At 40.7% G+C, this 24,181-nt stretch overlaps 1 protein-coding gene across 9 annotated transcripts in view; it reads right to left on the bottom strand.

Annotated features, from left to right (window-relative positions):
• Nucleotides 1-24,181, bottom strand: part of TMEM163 (transmembrane protein 163) — a 106,412-nt gene that overhangs the window by 79,056 nt on the left and 3,175 nt on the right. For 2 of the 9 annotated variants that reach the window (XM_052674873.1, XM_052674872.1), the window contains exons 1-2: nucleotides 7,041-7,436; nucleotides 2,365-2,484 (exon numbers count right to left, since the gene is read on the bottom strand). The exons of 1 other annotated variant lie outside the window; for it this stretch is intronic. In XM_052674873.1, coding sequence (XP_052530833.1) covers nucleotides 2,365-2,484; nucleotides 7,041-7,200 — 280 coding nt within the window. In that variant the 5' untranslated portion in view covers nucleotides 7,201-7,436. Of the gene's footprint in view, nucleotides 1-2,364; nucleotides 2,485-7,040; nucleotides 7,449-24,181 lie in introns of those variants that run through there. 6 more of the 9 variants (XM_052674874.1, XM_052674875.1, XM_052674878.1 and 3 more) reach the window with 6 other exon arrangements.

Genomic DNA, 24,181 nt, shown 5'->3' with positions numbered 1-24,181 from the left:
AATTTATACACACTTAACTCCCAAAATAAAAGACATTCAATAATTTGCTTCCCATCCTCCTCAGTTACCAAAAAGTTGCCACCAGCAATGTCCCATCAGGAATATAGGTTCTAAAGAGCAGCAGAAAGATGTCATGAAAAGATACACAGAGACCCAAATGAGACCTTTTTCCTACCCTTCAGGTCCTCCATTGCCTCATCTGCATTTATCAAGTAGTTCAGTTCCCTAGCCAAGTATCTTTATGACTTCAACTGCAGCTGCAAATGCAGTGTTGTAAGTTACATTAGAAGAAAGTATTTGAAGGCCTATGAAAGTATTTACAGAAAGACTTTTTATGGAAATCATAAAGAGTAGTGAGAATACAGTCAGTGCTGCAAGAGAACAGACAGTGCAGTCACACAATTAGCACAGCAGGTCCCCACTTTTCACTGAAATACAGCATCAGGGATACGTTGCTAACACCTTACCACCACAGACAAGGGGTAAAAAGGAAATGGGATGCTTTAAATAGCAGGTGTTTGCAAAGAACTGGCAGTGTCAGACACCCCAAAGTGACAACTCGTCATTTATATCAAACAGGACACCACCCTGGTAAGCTGCCATGCCTCCCAACCCATGGATTGGCTAGAGGAACCTGCTAAAAGGACAGTAAAAAGGGTGAGCTCAGCCAGTGTAAAACAATAAACTGAGTAGAACTGCAAAAATGACACGGGGAAGCAAAACGATGAACCACCGTATTTTCTTCAAATATTAAAAAGTTTTAATGTTAAGAATATCAGAAGCCCTAGCAATACTTCAGCTGGTTCCCCCTCTGCTCTTCACAAATTCAGCCCCATCAGATCACAAGAAAAGATTCAAAAAATCAGTCTGCTATTAACAGCTGACTTCAGCAGTTCAGTGCCATCCACTGCAACTGAACAAGCAGAAACAGTGCATGCAGGCAGAGACCACCTTCTTTATTGCTAGACTGTTTTCCTGGGTTTCTTTTTGTAGAGTTTCTCAACACTATGATTGCCACAAATAAGTAAAACAGAAAATAAAAAGCTTCCGTGCAGCCTAATTTTTTAAAAATATCTTTTTAAAAGAAATTGAGTGTTTTATTGCCCATTTTGTACTTATATTTTGTAACTCTGACAAAATCAAGCCATTTCTCAATATTCCCTAAGATTGTTTTGTTCTAAAACATAGTTTCCTCAGTACAAAAGACAGACTAGAGCCTTTTCATTCAGCTGTCCTGCTTTGTTGTTAATATTCAAATTCTTTTTACAGTGCTAGATTTTGCTCTCAAGCATTCCTGCTCTTTTCTCTGCTTTTTGAATCAGGCTATTGTACCTGAATTTCTATTAAAATTGCTCCAAGTAATGTACGTCCAGTTTTCAGAGACCATTTGGTCAGATTCTAATAACGCCTCCTGGGAGCTGACACCAACTTCCAGCAGCAGGTCGAAGGCTGTAGATGAGGATAATAAAACACATGCTGCTGCAGCTTCAAAAGCAAACAAAAACCACAACAAAAAAGCAAGTCTGCCTTTATCAAGCTGAAAAATCATGGGTTTTTTTGTGTTCCCCCCCCCCCTTTTAAGTAGAGAACGTACCATTGCAAACATTTTGATCCAGGTTCCACAATTCTTTTTGTTTTTATGACAATTTAGTGCATTTTTGCACTAAACTAAAATATATCTTTATTTAGACAATGCAGTAGTTTTTTCCTGTTTTGAAATACAAGAAATATATTTTTCAAAGTAAAGATGTTTTGGTTCAGTGCGTTGGGTTCTTTTTTCCTGAATTCTTTGTGTAAAGGCAAAATAAACAATATGTCCTGAGAATTATAGAAAACCACCAGCTTAACAAGAGGCTGGTTTTGTTCCTCCACATTAACACTGTCTTCGAGTACCTGCCAAGTAAAAAAAACTATATATTTCCCCTTATAATTCATTAATATTTCCTATACTGTTGCAACTATGAATCCCAGGTGGATTAAGGCTTATTTGACCTCTTTGGTTAAAGGCAATTCAGTGCATAATGATTTTTTACTGTACTCCGTAAAATGAACAATTTCACATGCATAAATGCTAGCAGGAATCAACATCTCCTGTTTCTTTCTCCGACCTTCAACAACCTTGTTCTTTGCAGAAAAAAACCAACAGTTTTACTAATTCATAAGCACTCTGCAGACACAGGCAGCCCAGAGAGAAATCTTTTCAGCAGTCGCAAAGAAACATGAGAAAGCTTCCATAAAGATTCTGAGAAATTCTGACAACCCAAAAGAATACAAGGAAAAAAAATACAAAAAAAAAAAAAAAAAAAAAAGAGGAGAAAAGAAAAAGAAAGAGGTGTGAAGATTTAAAATATTCCCAATACTCACTGAAAGCAGCCACTGCAAGAGCCAGTGTGACAATAATGGAGACCCAGGAAACCCACAATGCCTTCTTTCTGTAGCTTTGAGCTTCATGAGGTTTTAGCCTTGTACTGCTTTCTAGTAAACCTGATAAGCAATAAGCAAAGAGGGTATGAACAATACATTGCTCTTTTTAAAGGCACAGCTGCGTTAGTTCAGACCTAAATCTCACATTCACATTCTATATTACTGTTAGAATCAATACAGAATCAAACCCTCCTCACACGATCATGGTTAGGTGAATGAAGCCATCAAAAATGTATGAGTAAGCAAGCAAAGCACACACAAGCTGTTTTGATTTCACAAAGAATAGAAAGCTTGCACCTCAGTCACTTAAAAGAGCACTGCAACTGTACAGCAGTGAACAGAAATTTACATCACTGTTTTCCACCTTTACATCCACACAATGAAGGCCCCAGTGCTACACTCATTGAGACCAAAAATCATTTCAGGAATTTAGGATCCTGAACACAATAAACATAGGAGAAAAATGCAGGTCTGACAGTCTCTGAGAAGTAACCTACCAATGCACGGAAATACTGTGAGCATACTGCTCATCAAAGTAGAAGCAGGCACTCCTTAGAAGCAAAGCTATCACAGTTGAAAAGACCCCTTGAAGCACAGTCCCACATAGCAAGAAGATATCTCCAACCAGAAGCTGCATTAGGGACTGATTGAAGAACAGTTCTGGCCTTACTGCAATCAGGGTAAAAGTCTGCTAACAGAAGCAAACAGGACTGCTTTCTCTCATTACTGATGCTTTCCATTAGTGGAATTTTTTTTTCCACTTGTCTTAAATAGCAGAAAAGAATTCAAGTTAAAAAATAAAATAAAATTGCTTTAATTGGCTTTTGTTCTCTCAGCCTGGGTTTTAAGCCACTTTTTGGGTTGCATTCATAACCAAACAGGCTTGTCTTTTGTTTATCCCATCCAGATTCTTTCCTGCTGAAGATACTTATTTCATTTAAAACACACAAATACTTCTTTTTCACCAGCAAGTTGCAACTCAAATCTGCTCAGCTGGTAAGAGAAGGCACAATGATTTTTCACTTTCTTAACAAATTACTCCAGGAATTGTGGGTGGCTTTTCTCAGATGACTATCTCGCCTGCCCCCAGTGTACACAACACCAGTTTAATAATGCAGTCTTTCATCTGGTCTCACACCTTAGGCAAGGGCTAGAGAACAGGAGCGCTGGGGGACAAAGCAGATCGCAATCTAACAGCTGAAGCTGTAATATCCTCACCTTCCCCAGTTTTATCTCCAGTCTTTCTCTCATTGTCGCTTTGAGGGTGGGGACAAGCGATCTGCTTATGGGTGTACTCCTGACTCTACACCATGCTTAACTCAGTCCGTTAATGTTACCAGATATTAATTTCAACTGACCGTAATACGCTGGCTGTAAGCTGCATTGGTTTTGCAATCAATGCAGAAGTGGATCAGCCATCCCTGCCTCAGGGGCAGCATGTGTCAGTGAGGGGCAGGCGTCCAAGGGTAGGAACAATTTCAGCCACCAGATTTTATTCTGCCATTCCAAGCCTGTCAGAATGACCAGTTCTAATCCAAGTCTTGCTGGTCACATTCACTCCCTCTTGGAAAAATGTTTTATGCTTTTTTATTCCTGCAAGGAAAGTGGACAGAGTTTCTCTATGAGAGTCCAGAAAGAAACTGGAAGAATTTAATTTAATGCTGTTCCTGTATTCTCAGAAAACTCAAAATACTGCCTGCCTTTTGTACTACACCCTGCCCTCTTTATGAACAAAAAATGAAGGCCTATTATGAAACAGTGTTTGCTTCTTACTACGTGAGTTCTTCTTCTAATACCTGAAATCTACCAGATGACAACTCCGAAAGGTCTGAGTCCCTTACAGGACTGCACAGCCATTTCTTACACAGTCTGCCTTCACTTGTGCAAAGGAATGGGTCTGTATTTTTGCAATGTTTCACCTATATTTTTTCAGTATATATATAGAGTTTAATTGCTATCTGCTGTGAGGTCATTAAAAACAGATCTTGAAATAAAGAATTAATTTCTACTAATGTAATCATGCAGAGAGCACCTTCTTATGTTTGTGGTATTTTCCCCCTTCTCCTCTCTCCCCAGTTCAAAAATTCTAAACTAAGGGCCAAATCTTGTTGGAATGCAAAACGAGGTGGTTTTCCTAAGCCAATTCTGAGTATCAAGACCTCAAATCTGAAATAAACACAGAAGAGAATGGCAGACATCCTCACCTGATTCATTCTTTAAAGACATCCTACAGTTCATGGCTACTGCTCACTACTACCTGGGAAGACCAACATATACAGTTGATAATTACAAATCAAATAGTATCCTAATTAAATTGAGAAATGAATAATAAGCCCCATGGCTAGCATAGAACTCCTGATTGCTATTCATGTGTCGAGCACATGTCCAGTACAACAGAGACTGCAATCCTTATAAAACAGAACCACTTCTGCCGTGTGCGTGTGTGTCGTTCTCTCTCAAAATGGCTGGTATATTCCAGCTATCAGAGAGGTGATCCCTTCCTTCCTACAAGAATTCAAATACATTTACCATATTTAACATTTTAATCCCTTAGAAGGATCATATTGTTTTTAGGAGTGTCCTAGGGGATGGCATGGAATAATACAAACTCATTCACATCACTGCCAAACCCATAGCAGGATTCACATAACACAAATCAACACCAGCTCATTAATTTACACACAACAACACAATTCAGAAAGTAAACCTCCATAATTTTTTTTCCACTGACCATAAGAAAACAAATTTTAAGCAACCATTGGAGGCTGAAAGATATTCTGAAAGAACCTGCAATCTGCATTGCAACAGAAATGAAAAGCTAATATCTACTGTTAAGATTCTTCCATTCTAAAATTAACATACTGGATGTTTTTACTACCAATATTTTATTTCACACACAGACATCCCTGAGGTAAAGAAGAGATCATGAGCTGGTTAAATCCACTGGATTTTTATTTTTTTATTTTTAGTACCTTCCTATATTAGCAGATTTTCTTAAAAAAAAAAAAAAATCAGAAGTAGAAAAAACCTGCCTAACAGTTGCAGAACACAAGCTTGGCATATTTGTGAAGCAATTCTAGGATATTCTTTACCATATGCTGACTTACCAGAAGTACTTTTCTGTTTGGCTAAGAGATCATTTTAAAATGTCAAGACAGAATTTGTGGAAGAGATAAGGCAAATAGAAAATTGTTCATCTAAGACATTAGAAGACCCCGTCTGAAAAATTACCACTCATTCTGGATCTGCATCTTAAAGAGTAAATATCTTGTTCTAAAATTTGAGGTTATTTTTTATTTTTAGCAAACATGGAAGTATCATCTCTATAACTGGATCTGCTATGATTCATAGGAAAGGATCATTAGAAACAGTACAGTCTAAAAGGACAGACTGTAACAATTCCAATATGGACAACCTGCAAAAAGCATACCAGGATTTCCTCTACAATGACTGGGAATGATGCCTGTAGATGGAATTGGTGACCATAGGAAAAGTGATGAGAAAAAGATACTGCAAAGGCTACGAGAGAGCGTGAACACAGAGAAAGAAATAGAATCAGCTTTAGTCTCTTCTCACTCCAAGGAAGAGATAAGGCTATGTATATCAGATTCTCCCTTACAGGAATTCATACCAAGATGGCCAGCTTTCATCTTTAGCTCTGTCATACTGGGCACAAATTAAGAATTTCTGCACTTAAACATCCACATCTGAACCCCAACCAAAATCTGTGGTGCCTATGATCTAGAATAGAACCAAAGCCTCAAACTGCCCCGAGTCAAGATGTCTGTCCTCCGCCATCGGATGCCACAGCCAGGTTCCCCTGGGAAGCAGATGCCCCCAGTGTGACTGAAACCTGCCAGGAAGACGGTGACTGCTCTTCCCCACTGCTGCCCTACTTCACACCCAGGAGATGTAAGCAAGCACAACAGGAGTTTGTAGAGCTGGGGAAGAATGGGAGATACAGGTTTACATGTATGATGGGAATGTGGAAGTGACTTTGGGATGCTTAAAGAAAAAAAAGAGAGAGAGAGAGAAAGGGGGGTTGGGGGGCTGGAAGGAGGAATGCAAGAGAGATGCTAAGCCTGGTATGTGAAATAAAAATGGAGACAAATTGCGTGAATTGGGAGCCTGGAGGCGTTATGGAGGCATTACGGAGGAGGGTTACAACGGCAGCTGGCGGCGCTCCCAGGGGGCAGCAGGTAAGCCAAGAGCCACGCACACAGGGAACGGCGTCCAAAACCAGCGCCTTTAAGGCTGAAAGCTAACTGACGCGGTTTGGAAGCCGGCGGCTTTCCATCCCTGGTCAGACAACCAAGTAAATAACAAAACAACAACAGTTTCGTGGGGCAGGGGTAGCGCAAGTGCCACGACGGGACCGCAGCGCCCTGCCCGCCCCTCACAGCCGAGCGGCTCTTCCCGCGCAGCGCCGCGGCAAGCAGGCGAGTTTCGGTCGAGGTGGGAACGGCCACGAAGGGAGTTTATAAAAATATCTCGGAAAGGGAAAACCCGGGGTAGGTTGGAGGCAGGCTGACAAACGGATGCCGGCTCGTAGGGGCCCGGGGACGGAGCGGGGATGTGACGGGACTCGTCCCGAGGGAACCGTGCGAAGCGCCCACCTCTGTCCTCCGGCCCCTCGCCGAACCGCCCGCTCTCCCCGATCCGTAGCTGCTCCTGCTCCTGCTGCTGCTCCCGGGCAGGCACGGGCGGGCTGCTCCCGGGGGGCTGCACGATGGCGGGGTCAGGAGTGCTGTCCAGGGCGGCTGCGGGCGGCTCCATGGCTCGCGGGAATCGGGCGGCGGCTGCGGAGCGAGGAGCGAGCGGAGCATCCAGCCCCGGTGCGAGCCCGGAGGGAGGAGGAGACTCCGGCTCAGAGCATCGGGGAGACGAGGAGAGAACAAACTCCTCCGGCCGCTCCCCGCGGCCGCCTCATCGCTAACCTCGCCGCCGCCGGGGGTGGGGGGGAGCAGGTGGGAGAGCGGTGCCGCCTCCCCGCGCCGCCCGTCCCCTCCCCGCCCCAGGGAGCGGCTCTCCGCCCGCGGGTACGGCGCGCGGCCTCGCGAGGAGCGGCGCGCGAGGGGCCGTCCCGTACGGCCGGGCTGCCCTCGAGGCGGGCGGGAATTGTTTCTGTGGGCATCGGCCGGAAGGTCTGCTGTGAGCCGCCCCGGGGGGCCTCTCGCCCTTCGGAACCTGCAGGTGGCTCCAGCACCGTGGGCGTAATTAAGGCGGTCGGCCGAGTCGGTCCCTGGGGTGAAGGCTGAGGGCAGCGCTGCCGCGTGCCCGCTCGGCCCACCGGAGCCATTTGTCGCCATGTGCGCCCTTCTCCAGACCCCACAACGCAGAAATTTTGTTGTACTGACAGTCCTTTGTTAACAACGTTAGGCTAAAACCTGCCCTAAAAGGTACAGCGCTCTCACGGAAGGGTGAAGTTGGAGCTGGAGGCCTGCCGGCACCCAGAGGAGCCGCCAGTTCACTCAGCTGCCATTCCCAGGGCTGGGGAACAGAGGGAAAAAATAAAAGCCTTGGGAGAACAGAAGTGGAAAAAATAGAAAGTGTTACTGATAGATCCGTGCCAGAACTGTTATCTTCTACTTCTCTGCTGGTTTCTAATGACTAAATCGAGAGGTGCAAATAAACAGAAGCAATTTCCATGCTAGCACAGCTCCCAGTTGCATGCTTGGTAGCATGCACATAAATTTTGGAACTGCGTTGTGCTTGGACTTGCATTTAGGAAAAATATCAGAAGGCCATTAGGCACTGCAGCCCAAGTACTCCACTGATATATATGCATGTAATCTCTATTACGTTAAATAAAGATGAGACCGTCTTTCTCTCTCAATAAAGCAACAGATTTGGGGAGTACAGAAGGGCCAGGGGGAACCTAACAGTTATGCAAATGTATGAATATGATTTTATAAGCTGTTGATCTTGCCTTAAAAAGTTTTTGCAATGCTTTAGGAATGTCAATTTGGGAATGGTTCATGGAACATCACAATGGCTTAATTTTTCCTTAAAACACCTCTTGGTCCTGTAAGGCAATCTTCAAAATCACTTGAATGTATACTTTAAAATATTGATTACTCGAAAAATTAAACACCAGTGAACATTAAAGAAAGTGACATCAATTGTTATTTTAGGAACTGGCTGGCATTCAGGTAACTGTACAGAATGGGGTTGGCTGTCATGGTGAGAGGTCGGTGTTTGCTCTTTACATAATCTCTTGATTCCTTTGTGTACACTTTGCTGTGCCTAGGAAATATTTTTGAAGTCTTCACGCCCCTTTCATCTTCACCCTTAGCCAACCCACCCTGCTTTGTGACGCTCTTGCTCTACTAGATGGATCTACATAAATATGAATATAAGAAATACCTAGGGTACTTTTCCCTCATGTAATGGATACTATAGTACTATAGACTATTTGTTCTTACTGTCAAAAGTTTCTCACCTGCATAAGCTAACACAAGTGAGTTATTTTGGGGAAATGTTTTTTTGAGTTTGGGCTTAGTTGGGAGAGGTTGGAAACTATTGATTGATTGTGTTGCTTTTTTTTTTTTCTTAATTGGTAAATTATTCACAAAGGTTTGGTGACATTTAAACCTCCAAGATATGAGGAAACATCTGCACGTGTATGCATGTAAGATATGAATGAAAAGCAGAAAATACCTTTTATTTTCTCAAAGTAACTGCCACTTAAAATGTGTTTGTAAAGAAATGAAGATCCTTAAATAAGCAGAACCAGTTTAGTAGGCTTGTGAGAGACAAGGGATCAGGGTCTTTTCAGGATCTGGCAAGGATACAAGTACTTCTGGGAGGTATGCTTCTGTGTGGAGTTCATACAGTCCCTTGAAATTGCTTTAAGGGGTTTAATGCTCCCTATCTATTGCAGGATCCTTTCTCTTCTAGGGAGATGTGTCCATTCCTTTCATCAATGGGAGATAGACTAGCAACTCTCATCAAACAATACCTCCTTTCTGTAAGTCTGTCTAAACTACTTTAGCATTTTTATAACTTACAGAAATGGTCCCAAGAGGAAAGTACCTGGAGATTCCTAATTCAGCTTCTTTACAAGGAAGTTAAAGCAGTAGGTTTCCAAATGATCTGAGTGGAAAAAACAAGGTGCCAAGAAGACCTCACCACAATTTTCAACTTTCATATATTCCTTCTTTTTTTAGATGTTCTCAGCTGCTGTTCTTACAGACTGGCAGGGTCTGCAGCTGTCTCTGGATAAATGCTGTAGTGTTCACGCTATAGCAAAGAATGAGGCTTGCAAAGAATATTAGTGTTGTTTTTTTGTTGTTTTGGTTTTTTTTTTTTTAATTTCTCTATTCAGTAGTTTGAAACATGGCCTCATGTGAGAAATGATGTACTCAGCCTTATACAAATACAAAGTTGCTACTTTAAGCAGCTCCACAATGGAGAGGCATTCAGATCAGGCAATTATTTATATAAGCTAACTACAAAAAATCAGAAAGACCACCATGCCTCAGAAGCTGGAAACTGCTTTCCTTTCCAGCACTGCTTGCTATGTCTCACAATAGCTCCTTTACCCAAAGTATATTCCATTGGATAAAAAAAAAGTAGAGTTGGGGGTTTAAAGGCCTGAGTCTGATTTTCCAGCCCTGTTGTACTTCTTGTGTAGCAAGTGTGTACACAAAGATAATTAAGAGAAAAAGGCCCGACCATAATAATTATATAATATTATTTCTTGGCCCCTTGAATATCCTTTTGTTGGGTATGAACAAGAACAAAGTAAAAGGAAAGGAACCATTTCCCTGGGTTCATTCTGGGTAGACTGATACCATGCCAAACGCTGCAGCTGCTGCAAGATTAATACACACAGAATTTTGCTCTGTTAGAACCACCTGCAATTTCCATAGCATTCTGGCTTCCATGAAATGGTGGCTCCAAACAAAATGGAGCCCTCTTGCACTACAGCAACCAGAAAAGATGAAAACAAGCAGGAGTTTTCATCATCTGGATTATCTGTAGTCTGGTTTTGCTGAGGTTATTTGTGGTGGTGGTTTGTACTTTCTTCCTTTCTAACCTTCCTCCTTCTTTCTTCTGAATAAAGGAAAAACCACTCTCAGATTTGAGCTTTTTCCTTTAGGCCCACTCTACCTCCCAGCATCCACAGAATTTGTTATATTTGACAAAATTTGGATTAGGCCCATCTATTTTTTCTTTTCCAAGGTAGACATTCTTCTGAGGAAATAAGCAACCTCTTGGCAGTACAGTAGTTTCGCTTCCTGAGTCACAGCCCCTTTGTTTCACTCAAACACGTTCCCACAGTACCATCAACACCTATTATGGCACAGCAAAGAGTACCACAGTGCAAAAAGGCAGAAAGAATATGGGGCTACTGTATCATATAGAATGAGAGTAGAACCAATGGGTGACAACAGTGAAATAAGTCCTTGTCCTTCAGGCAGCACAGTACAAGTGCAGAACATCTCTTATTCCTTTTCAATCTGTGTGGAGTTCAGAAGTATCACATGTTTGTTATTCTGAAAACTATGGACTTTCTCTGTTTTATCTTCTTGTTAGCACTACTGACACAAATGCTTTCACCTGTGTATAATCAGTGAATATACATATGTCATAACTATGAAATAAACAGGAGAGTTTGGCTAAGCAGGTTACTATACCAAAAAGAAAATAGAGTGCTTACCCTTGTCCTGGGCTCGCTGTAAAACTCCAAAGGAGGGATCTCCAGAAGAGACCTTTCCCCCCTGGCAGTCAGTTTTTAACTGGGTCCAGGAGAGGTGCAGCCAGGCTCCCCCCCTTCCAGCAGCACGGGTGAATTGCCTTCAGCTGTGCTCCCAGGGCTGACTCATGGCTCGCCTCAGGTGGTCAATCAGAGGTTCAGGCCCTGATTCTGCTGTTCCCATACACCTGAAATAACAACACTGTGGTGTGCCCAGAAGCTTCTGAGAAGAAAGTTTTCTTGATTTCATTAGCATTAATTAGTCAGTAGTCCATGTTAACTAACATCTTGAGTGCAGTACTTCAACTGGGAGCCCTCTTGCACATCAGGAAAGATCTGGTCAACCTGCCTGGTGATTATGTTTACTATATTTAAAGAAATAAGAGAAATACAATTCTGTCACCATTAGCCATTTTGTTTTCAGGCCCTTGTTTCATACACATCCCAAACACAAAAATGGCCTTTTTCTGGCAGTGTTAGCCAGGAAGGTTTTTTCGTTTGGTCTAGCAGAGGCCTTATGCCTGACATTTGGAAGAAAATGTTCATTTCTTGCTTCTATCAATGTGCCCTTCATGGCACCATAGCAGGAGGTAATAGCATCCTCATTCAGTTGTGTGCATGAAGTGGTAAGGTACTTTACATCATTCTCACCATTGAGACACTTTCTCTGCTAAAACTAACAGATGAAATATGCCTCTTTAGTGATTAAATCCTCCAGATTCTATATTTAACAGACTTCTTTTAATGAAATTAGTATTTTCTTTTTATAGATTATTCACTGTGCTGTGCAGTCCTTACTTCCATAGTTTTAGTCTGATTATTAACTTGGATCAAATATAATCAGAATGTTGTTTTGAGAAAAGAGTTTGATAATTTGCTGACTTCCTTCAGGCTATGAAAGAAAGCCTATAATATGATTCCCAGGGAATACAGCATGTATGACCTTGGCAAGTAATTGACAAACCTCGCATAAGCACCTACTCTTCTATATGATATTGCAGGATCATATTTGCAAAAAATGCCCGAGCTAGCAGGAGCCACCAGCATTAATAAAAGCCGTTGTTGCAACAAAGGAGGCACAAAAACACAGCATGCAATCTATGTCATCTTGCAGTAATGAAAAGCTCTGGAAACAGATTCTTCACAGCGGTCATTTTCCATCTTAACGCTTTTTTAAAAGCTGTTGTAAATTGGAGTTAAAATTTCTGTGTAAATATGGGAAACCACAAGGTTTACCTACAAAACCAAAACTTACCATTTTGCTCAGATAAATGCTGCTCAGCCCTGAAAGATGTGTGCCTCCATTCCCAATTACATTACATCGCTAAAGATGCTTTGTTTCCAGTGAATGGAGTGAAACTGACTTGGCAATCATAGTAGTAATATTTCATTGATAATATCCGCAAGAGTACAAGAAAGGTGGAAAAGAAAGGGAACTGAATTTTAAAGAGGAGGCAACCTGATTTTTAATTGATAGTTTTCCTTTTTTGCTGCTGAGTTTCAGTTGTATTATTTTTTTCTCTAACAACTTCTGACGAATCTAGATCTTCTTATGCTATGTAGAGCTAAGTCTTCTTCCACTGAGATTCTAACCACAGCTTAATAAATATGTATCAGCAGATGAGATTTCATTTCTGCATCGAGGAACAGAAGAATAGAGAACTAGGAAATTCCTTGGGAGTAAGAATCAGTAGAATCAGTAAAATTTTGTAATAAACTTATTCAATGACTCATAATTTCTTCATTATAATTCATACATCTTAGTGATAGACGTTTCCAACATATGTGCATAACTCCAGTATCTTTCACAATTTTCCATTAAGTTTATATGCTTAAACCACAGAAACCACATGTTTTTATCATATACAGATGGGTCTGCTGTCCTATTCCCAAGCCAGTGCCCATTCCTTCTGACATGCCTGCCTACTGCGATCTTTTCCCACCACGTCAGACATAAATTTTAAGAGTTCTGTGTACAAAGATAAACACACATTTGTTTCCTATTCAGTGTAGATCCACAGGTTTATTACAAATGTATAGCTTATATTTCTAACCTTATGCATCAGAAAATATGTTTTAAGACATGATAATACACACCTTGGAGGTAAGACTTTTATGAGAAAAGGGACCAGCTGCATTTAATTATGGGATTCACCTGTGCCAGAAAATAAACACGTTGTGTTTTATGCATAATGGTATTCAACCCACATCTATTTGCTTTTCCAGTCTTTTAAACTCTCCAAATTGTGACTTGGATTAAAATCTTATTCCTTGGCAACTAGTGTCATCTGCCAGTTATTTTTCTAACCAAAACACAATGTATGTATTTGAGGAAATACCTTTTCACTCAACTATACCAAGGTAATAATAATGTTTATACTGTTCTTACACCAAGTAAATTGTAAATAGAGTTCTGTTCATCTGCACTTGAGTGCTTATCTAGAATGATTATAGAGAATGGCAATTGCTGTTTGGAGTTGGAAATGTGAGGTTTTTAACATCTGCCACAATAAAACTGTCCCATAACCAAAAAGGAAGAGGGAGGTGTCAGTCACATAACTGAGTCGGATTATGACAAATTCATTTTCTGCTTTGTTTGGATTTTCTGTAAAGCTGTCAATGGTGCCCTAAAATTAAAGGGCTCTGCAGTTATGTAGTAATACAAACAGCTTCTCCTTCTTCACTATCAAGACTACCTGAATTGTCAATATCAGGGTTCAGTATATACTGTGTCAATAGACACAGACGTTTAATTTCATTTTCACACTGTTCTGTTGGAAAGCTTCTACACACTATTTCACGCCCATAAGATACTTTTTTATTACTATTACCAATGTCCGTTTTACATCTTCAGTAGAACTGCTTGTCCTTTTTCCCTTCCTTAAGAAAGTATCTCAGTATTCTTCTCATAACTAAGGGGAAAAAATGAACAGACCTGTAAGAGTAGATTACCTGGGGCAATGGTCAAAAGTTGTGGCTTGAGGTTGAAACTGGACATTACAAAATACTCTTTGCTGGGATCTTCATGCAGCAGCAAAAGAGTTTACTGAGAGGCGGTGGAATCTTCCTCACTGGAGGATTTCTAAATTCAGCTGGAAAAAATCCACTTACATCCACATTTGACCATGTGTAAGGGAGCTAATAATCCTTCTCAGAGATAGCTGAACTAAGCAATCTCCACTGGCTCCTTCCTGTCTACATCTGTAGGATTGAAATAATATAAAGATCAAGGGTTTCATAAGCTTTTACCTAGGAAATTCTAAGTTGAACAGTATCAAAACAGACTGATGCAAAATGTGCAGAGGTTTGGAGACTGATTTAATTCACCAATAAATGTCAGGTGCTATGCTTTTATGAAGGATAAAATTCTGATGGCTTACTTCTCTTCCATTGTTCCCTTGATGTTGATTTTAGAAAGGCTATTATCAGAGTATGTTACTTATCTGATACAAGTAGCTTCTCTTGGCCACTTATTCTACTTATGACTAGCCTATTTCCTTTGGATTGAATAAATTTGATTTTTAGGCACTTTTTCACTATCTTCTTTCTGACTTTTATTTGTTTATGGGCACAGAAAAGTGACCTCATAGTTCTGCAGATGATCATTCAATCTGGAACTCTCCAGAACCACAGGTTTTTCTTTGAATTCTCTCCCTTACCAGCTTGAAATGTTTCATTTTATTGATCAAGAAATTCAATCCTTAAGTAAAATTAGAACAGAAAATCAAGATACTTCCAAGGTCTGTTTGATATCCTACAATCATTGTGTATACAAGTTCACTGAGACCAAGATTTGCATACCTTGCATTTAGGGATTAAACATCTTTGGAATGTATTCAAATCTGGTGAAGATCTTTTATTATGGAGGTTTTGAAAATTAAACTATAGCTCTTTTGCTTTAAATTTAAATCAGTATGAAAACTGGCAAGTGGTTGTGACATTAATTAGACTTACATTTCATGGGATATCTAGACAAACTTTTTGCATCCATACTTGTTGATTTTCCCACTAGATGGCATTATGCATTAACTGCAAGTCAATTTATGAACTGCCCTGCAATTGAACATGCTAAGGATTTTAAAAAATTAGGGAAGAATCTATAGTGCTTTCTTCAGTCATGTCTATGAGTGAGGGAGCTGTGGCTTAAAGACAATTTGACCTACTTCTACTCAGGAGTAACCCAATCCATCCTTAATGCATCAAATACGGATTTAGTCAAAGCAATAAAGGAAGCCAGCCATGGCAACAATATCTGATCCTGTGTGTGATGCACTTTTTAGAATAAAACTCTCAACCTTTTCTTCATTTAACATTTGGAGAGTGACTTCAGCGGTGCAAATTTCTTCCTATCTTATATCTTCCTATGAACTATCTGTGATCCCTTCCTCTGCACCACAATATGGTTCTCGAGGGTGATGTTTCTAAAACATAAAGTTCTACCTCATGAAGCACCATCTGCTACGGGGCAAAGGTTTAACAGCTTCAAAAGAACTGACCAGTGGGATTTTGCCTTAATCCTAAAATTTGCAGTGACCAGGAAAGGAGAAACCAGCAGTCCCAGCAGCATGAAAGCAATGGCAAGGATTTAGTGTGTGAGAAGCAAGCGTTGTCTAGGGTTCCCTGCATTCTATATTCTGAGCTGATTTTCATACTGGTTCTTTATGTACCATATAAGAGGCTCCAAGCTAGAGATGGGTAGGTAATTTAATTTAATTGTCATGTTGCATCAGTTACTGTTTTTGAAATTTTAAATAATAAGTAAAAAGGGGCTGAGATGAAAGAATTTTGTTGGTCTGAGCCTATAATGGAAAAGTAAGAAAAGCCAAGAAGACACAAAAAATTAGCTTAGTGTTAAACAGGTCCTTTAAACTCTCCTGCTAGTCAAGCACATAGTAGGAAAGAACCTAAACTTGTGCTGAAGTTTGTCTCTGGATAGGGCTTCTATAAAGAGGACCTACCAGTGCCTGTTATAAAAACTTATCACAATCATTGCCATAAATTCAGGCTGTTCAATTATTTGTTCTCTACTTACAGCTTTTTTTTTTTTTGACTTGTGGTAGACTGAGCTTCAGTAAAGTATGCTTTTAATTCACCTGTGCAGTGCAGGACTGTAGATAATGCAATAGGTAATGTACTGCTTCCTACCACAATCTTATCAAGCCTTTGAAAGTCCTGGCAAGTAGCTGGACATCAGGAAGTTTTGAATAGCTATCCATCTTTCCCCCAGCACCAACCTTCTCTTTCTTCATCCTCCAGCTCATGTTGCAGCAGCCAAAATGTGCTTCTGGGTGCATTTCTGCATCATGAAACCATAGCAAATGCTAATGCTGGTGTCAGTAACTATCATCTCCTGTCATGCTGAGCTACAGTGCCATTTTCTTATTCCCACTTATTCAGGCTCATTCTCTGCTCGTGTGAGTTACATTTACATGGGGACTTTGCATATCTACAGCTCTTGGCTCAGGTGGAGGTGCCACTACCTGGGGAGGGCAACCCAGCTCTATCCCTCTAATTCCCTACTGGTGGAGCACATATATCACAGAACTTTTCTACTCTAAAGGCAGAGGCACAAAGTCATTGACAGAGCAGGGAAGGGAACAAGGCCAGGATGGTAGACCTCACAAATGTGCTAATGTTTGATGATCTCACAACAGTACCAATGTTCCCGAATTTAGTTTTACTTGCTTTCACATACTTGTGGAATTACAATAGGATCCTGGAATAGTATCTGTACTTTTAGCCAGTGAGCAATGGCCAGGCCGTGAGACAAACAATAGGAGCCAATGCTTGGCAAGTGGCTCAGTAGGAGATCCTGTTTCCTTCATAAAAGCAGAGCTCCTGGCAAACTCATAGCTCTGCATCTACCTAATGGTATATAGATACTGATGTCAGAGCACTACCATTTCTGGTCACCAACGGGCAAAATATAGTTGTGGTATGCATGGCTTTTATCTTAAAAACAAACAAACAAACAAACAAACAAACAAAAAAGCCACCAAACCAAAAAAACATTAAAAGAGGAAGTAAAGGAGAATGAAATAAGAAGTTTTCATGCAGGGCCCATCTTCATGTGGTAGCCCTCCTCTGTTTTCCTATCCAGCTCCCCACTAAACCAGTGAGCCTCTCTGGAAGAGGCAGTTCAGTTCCATTGAGCTGGTGTAACTGCTTTCCTTTTATCACTTGAAATGAAGGGACCGAATGTTGGTTTTTGTTAGTTAGTAATACTAGAAAGTAATTATTTTCATTAATTTTATAAGCATATCTAATTTGTTACAGGATCTGAAAATTAAAGGCTACACAAATAGTATAAAATCTTATTGCTAACAAGCAGCGGTGTTCCATGCCCCTAAGAAGTTTTACTATATCCAGTTGTTCAGGAACTTACCACTGAGATGAGCAAATGTGTTAGAAGAACAACTATACTGAAACAAGTACTTTTTTGTTCCTAAAAATGCTGTCTAACTAGAGACAAAAAACCATTCACCAAACAATGAATTATATAAACGTGTAAAACATTCACTACAAATTCTCAGTGCTAGGCAGCAGGAGTTCAGCCCAATTGTACTTTGACATTGCAGCCCCAGCCATAATCAGACAGCAGCAGCTTGCGTCACTTACCACAGGAAAATCCATTCCAGTCAATATTAAAGAAGTGCTCTTTGTGAATATTGCAGCCACTAGTTGGTGCTCCGCTTAATGCACTGCAAATTGCAACCAGTGGCACTTGCAGTGAGTTGCACAAATGCTATTCACAAATCTGTGATTTATAATGCAAAGTGTTTTGAGGCACTGCGCTGACGTGGGCAATTGTATGTTGTCATGGTAGACAGACAACCCAAAAACTCTAAATTGCCTTTGTATTTAATTACTGAATTTCAGAAGAAGTTTACCTCCAATTCCTCATTTAAGTTGATCTGTCTTTGCAGTGGCTCAAAATTACTCTTTGATCTGAAACCATCCCTTATTAGATTTCCTGGCGACTAAAGTGGGCTTTTTGTTGAGTTTAAATGATTAATTCTAAAGTGTTATTCTGTCATTCTTAGATCCTGTAAAAGTTGATGTGAAATAGAAGGTTGTGATAAGTGGCAATGCTTTGGAAGGCAAAATGCATCCCATTGAGGAAGTGGCTTCGTTTATGCCCTTCACACTCAGAAGCAAACACGTGCTCTTTGATGTATCTGCATACTCTACTGGCTATAGCTATAGCCCAGAAAGTAGAATTACTTGATTTTTTTTTACCTTCTCTTTTTTACTGAAAAAGATAATTGAATCAGGAAAACACACTTAAACATAGCCAGGAAATCATGGATCTTTTTTAGTAATAGCACAGAAGGCAAACAACACTGAGAGCTAGTGGTAATGTCATTACAAAGGAAAAAACACCTTCCTTTTCCTGAGAGGAAAACTAAGTGTGAAGGTTGAGGAAATAATTCAAATTGCAATGTTCATTCTAAATCAGCAGTTGCATTGCATATCAGAAATTATAAAGCAAAGTACATCTCACAGGCTTCCCCATGAAAAGAAGTAGTTTGGTTAGCTTTATTCAAACACTTGGGTGACATGGCTGTTTAGCTGTGGTTGCAATATGAGCTAGCTGAACCATTTCTGAAAACTTTTTTAGACTCGCATTTGCAGAGCTTTCCAGCTTGCTAGAGCACTGGTAACCAAAAGGATTCCTCTCTGGAATCCTCAGATAGTGGCACATCTAAATCTTCTTCAGTTTGTTGCACACAAACTTAAGCTGGTGACCACTTGGGTATGAGTGCATCAATTAGTATTTACTTAGTGCTATTAATTCCAGTGTTCCAATTTATTTGTTTATCTTAGACACCACCACCAAGATGAATATATCAATCTCGGATGTCCCCGTGGGGCATTCACTTGAAAAGTATCAGTTTTTTGTATCAGTAGCTTCAGAACTTCATTCCATCTGTTCTTCCTGGACCACATTTACACTACTGGTATCTGTCTGGCTGCTTGCACTGTACAAGAGTGACACTTGTCCTGAAACAAGCTTAATAGCTTGTTATTCGGAGGAAAATGAAAACTCCATTTTACTTAGTCTCAGACTTGGGAAAATATTTATTTATTGTTGCATTTGACAGAACATCTCTATGCAAGGTGAATGTATGCTAAGTGTTAACTGCAGAATCGCAATGTTAATGTATTGAGAACATAATGGTATCATTTGAAAGGTAGTAGGTTTTTTTTATTATTATTTTTTTCTGGAACACCGCTTCCAAACTTTAGCATTTTTTAGAAACCTGGAAATAAATGAGAATTTGTTAAGCCTTAGCTTGTGTGGCAGAGAGCACAGGAGTGGTCAGGAATTTGGCACAGGACACAGGATGCACTGTTTGCTTTCACCACTGTGTGGTTTATCAGAACTCCTGCTGTGCTTGTGGTCACAGAGCAATGCAGTGTGCTGCCAAAAGCATCGGCAGCCCTGGCCACCTCTGCATTATAAACTGCAGTGACATAACTGTGATGTAGTGGCAGATCTAATAGAGGGACCAACTGGTGAGCATCATCCTGAGCTTTTGCAACCCTGAATCTTCTACAGCAGTTTGATAGCTTCGTTCTTGGAAGCGTCGGATGCAGCAGTACAGTGCTACATCTGGACTAAAAAACCTCATTTCTCTGCAAGACTAAACTGACTCAGACATTGACCAGCATCAGCTCTGCTGTTTGTCTAAACAGAGGCTCTTTCAGTTGTATCTGCAAAGGGTTTTGAATAATAAAATTTAATGTTGTTGGAAAATAATGTATTTAATGATCAATACTCTAGCACTGCTGTCATTACCTCTGTACGATAGGGAAGAGCTGTCACTACCCTTTTTAAATTCCCTTTCATTCTACTGTTACTACCCTTTCACAATGAGAGTAGTGAAGCAATGGAACAGGATGCTCTGTCCCTGGAGTCATTCAAGGTCAGCCTGGACTGGGCTCTGAGCACCCTGACCTGGCTGTCGATGTCCCTGTTCATTGCAGGGGATTTGGATTAGATGACCTTTAAAGGATCCTCCCAGCTCAAACGGTTCTATGATTCTACTCTATGATTTCATCTTGAGCTGATGTCATCTCTAAACTGGAGATCTGTGTGCCTCTGCTCCTGCACTCCACAGATATACCTAAGTGAAATGCCGACATCGCAGCCCAGCCAGCTGTGCAAACCCTTGTTTGGATTGCGCAGTAGTTGGTGTTTGAGAACAGGGGATCATAATGCCACCTACTCCCTGGATACATTCTTGTTAAGGTCTTTACTGGTGTAACCATGGCTGGACATGTCCTCCTGGTGTAGCCCTGTTATGTTCTGCAGCATTTGCCTCACAGAAATAACATCCATTGTGCAGCATTCTGAGAACTACGTATGGAAATTGCTGCATAGACACTGTTATTAGGAAAGAAGTGATAACCATTGTTTTTATTCCCACAGAAGGGAAGCCTTTCCACTTCCACTAAATTCTGAGTTCTCTGGAGCTCCAGAAGAGCATTAAGTTCTGTGAAGAGCAAGCTAATTTGATAGAAAAGGTTTAATCATTTAATACCACACAAAAAATAGAACCACCGCCTCTTGCATCCTCTCCAAACATGTCATTTCCAAGCAGGTCTGCGATGGCAGTCCCAAAGGAGCAGGGCAGCAGCAGCAGGACTGAAGGACAGCCTGTCGCTAAGCAACCAACGTACACAGGCTGCTCAGCACTCATTTCATTTGCAAAGGGACGTGTTCTTGGAGCACTTCATTTTCACTGCTGGGCACGACGAGTTTCCCACTGGCTTTCCAGCACTGTGCATGTATAAAACAGCCATTTTTCACAACCAAATGTGCAAGTTAAAGAGCAGATGCCAGAGAAGAACATGCAGAATTGTAAGGATTGGAAAATTGGCACAAGTATTTCAGGACTTTCTGATGTCAGACTCCTGAATTTGCCTCTTTGTTTCTGTGTTCATCCTACCTGCAAAGGGGCTGTCTTGGTATGGGCTGCTGGATGAATAGCAGCACTGTCTGCAGTTTACCCATGTTTATTGATGTACCCTCTTGTAAAGAGTGCTCTATCACGGTTTTTACAGACACAGGGAAATACATTCTGATTAAAATAAAAGGCAGAATTGGACCTCAGTTCCCAGTATGAAAATTCCAAATCTCAAATTCTGTAATTCTTTCAGAAGAACAGCCACATAGTTTTAGAAAATGAGCATTGAGTGCAGTATATCTAACATTGCTTTCAATTAGTGCTGGTCCCTATAGTGAGATAAAGCCCTAGAGCTCTGCTAGACTTATGTCTGGCTATCTAAAATCAGCTCTGGCCTAAACAGTCCCCTACAATAGTTTCCTAAAAGAGAAGTTTATCATAATGAAGAATGCACTTCAGTTGGTAAAGGACACTAAATGGATGTTTTACTACATGGGATCTAAAAGACACTAGCACCATAAGGATACTGAAGCAGGTGGGACAAGTTATTGTAACATATGTTCCTTCCTAATCCATGTAGGAGGCCCCTTTTGGCTGGGAAGATGTCTGCACACATTTCAGTTCTCCTCTCTAGCAGATGTAGCAAGTACACTCACTGACTGATATGTTTTGTGGTTTTTTTTCCAACTCTTTACACTGGGTCTGGCTGGGCTTGAGCTAACTTTCCCTACAGCAGTCCATACAGTGCCGTGCTTTGCACTTGCAGAGCAGTATCGATATCTCACCCATGTGGCTCCTACTGTGCTGGCACAGCATCAAGGCTGCCTTTCCACAGCCAGTATTGAGGCCCTGCTTCCTAAGAAGTGGCTGAGCATCACGTACCAATGGGTAACATAAAAATAGGTTATTTCTTCTTTAGCATCAATGCAGCCTTTCCTTTTTTAAAATTTTCCCTTTCATCAAAATGCTCCTATCTCAAAACTGCAAGTGCCTCTTGTCTTGCTTTTTCTGCACCTCCTTTTCACTTGTTTCTCTTTCTTCCTTTTCTCCCCATCCTCCGTCCTGCTGAGGAGAGGGAGTGAGAGCACCTGTGTGGGACATTGCTGCCTATCCATGTTAAGCCACAGCATTTTGTCATCTCATTCAAATGCTCTAGGACGTAAATTCTTTGTGGGTAGCCCAAGAGTGAGTATAGTTCAGAGACAGACAGCTAACAGGTTCTATGGACCCACAAATGATAGAATATGTCTTTCTGTTGGCCCAGACATTCTGCATGTGAAAGTTTCAATTCAGTCAGGACCTCCTGCCTAGAAGCACAGTGAATTTAAGCTCCTCTCCCTTTGCCTAGGGCAGTCTGATAAATCTATCAGACTCCCTGGCTCCCGTTGGCAATTCCTTCACCTCCGCATCACACTCCAGAAGTTCCCAACCAAATGGAGATACATAGCAAGGGCTGTGCTAAAAGGCATCACGTTGCATTAGGGTACAAATACCACAGAGACTGAGATACATAAGTCATTCTTCTGTTCTAAGACAGACTGTCTAAAATATTAGTCAAAATATTCAATCTTTCAAACCCATGCACTCAAAGTGGGATGCAAGAGTGACAGAAGATGCTCTTGTTTGTAGCCAGTGCTGGTCCTTCTGCTGCTGATCTAATGGATCATGATGGATGTAGGCATGTCTTAATGTCCCTGAGATCCAGTTGAAACAGATACAGTTTTTGCCTTTGACTGATGTGGTTTCCAAGTGAAGTTTGCTGTTAAATGAAATGCTGTGGGAGCAGGCACTGTTTGCAAACTAAGCTGTGTCTTGGGAGCAGCAACTAGCAGCTACAACTTTTCTTACAGATGAAAAAATAAAGTACTTCTTGAAGAAATGCTGACCTCTTCAGCCACTGTGACTTAAAAGAAGAAACTATGTGTTGGACATTCTAAACACATCTTCCTTCTCCTCTCCTTCACTAGTTCTTCTGCTTTCTATGCTTAAGTGGGGAATAGTCTTCCAAAGATATCTTTATTCAATAATATCTTATTACTACAACATGCCTAATAATATAATCAACACTTCTTCCTTATTTCTGCAGTTGTATGTACAAGCACCTAGCTTGCCAACAGATTAATGTTACAGTACTATATTGTATAGCATAGCTGTCACACCTGGGAGCAAGAGAGCATATTCACTGCTTGACCTGTCAGCCAGGTCATGAACAGACTGGTTTTGATCTTGGTGCAAAAATAATTGCTGTTTTCAATCCCATTTCATTTACCTATGAAAATGAATCAGTACCACTTAATGTAGGATATATGCTCCAAAAGCATCTGCTTCCTGTTTCTTATAATGTTCAGTCTGCAGCAAGTTGCAGAGAAGCGTGCAATCAATCAAGTGAGCAACCAACTGTGTTACAGTTGACTTGAAGAATGCCCAGGTTAACTGAGCGAACCCAAAGCAGACTTTCTGAATGAGGGATAGCACAGCAAAGCACAGAAATGCACTGCAGACCTTTCTTTTCTTTTTCTTTTCTTTTCAAGACCAAACAAAATAACAAAGTCAGAAAATGGTTGAAACAAAATGGAAAACTTGTTTTTCTAGTTGCTTGATATCAGCTTGGAAGATTCGCAGCAAAACGTAGTTTTGAAAAATCAGCAGTTTTCATTTGAAACAAATTAATCTAGAAATGGTTAACCAACTTCAGCAAGAAGACATCATGTGAGCAGCCTACAATGAAGTACAGCTATACCAGAAATAAATTACAGAGAAAAACTGCAGCATGAAAGAAAGTCAATGGTATCTTGAGGAAAGAAGTCTAATATTAAATTGCATAAGGGTGAAACAGAAGATGTAATTACACAGAAAAAATTGAAGTAGATCCAGTTAAGCTTCACTTAGAATGCAGAAACCACTTGCCATATTAGCTAGTGCGCTCCAATAGCCTTAATTACTAAAGTAAGCTGAGCCATTCTCCTGCCTGATATTGAGCCCTTGAAAGGCTCTGAGCAGCGGCACGTATAAATATCCAGCTTAAACCGATAATCAGAGGGAAGGAAAACAATGCAGAGCATAGATTTGGCTATAATTTGGTATTTCTGTTAATTTTTTAAAGTAACTTTTAAGAAAATACAAAGGAAGGAAAAGAGAATAG

Source organism: Tympanuchus pallidicinctus, unplaced genomic scaffold (assembly GCF_026119805.1).
Source record: "Tympanuchus pallidicinctus isolate F22 unplaced genomic scaffold, pur_lepc_1.0 scaffold15, whole genome shotgun sequence".
Classification (NCBI taxonomy): domain Eukaryota; kingdom Metazoa; phylum Chordata; class Aves; order Galliformes; family Phasianidae; genus Tympanuchus; species Tympanuchus pallidicinctus.
This window is presented reverse-complemented; position numbering and strand designations above follow the sequence as displayed.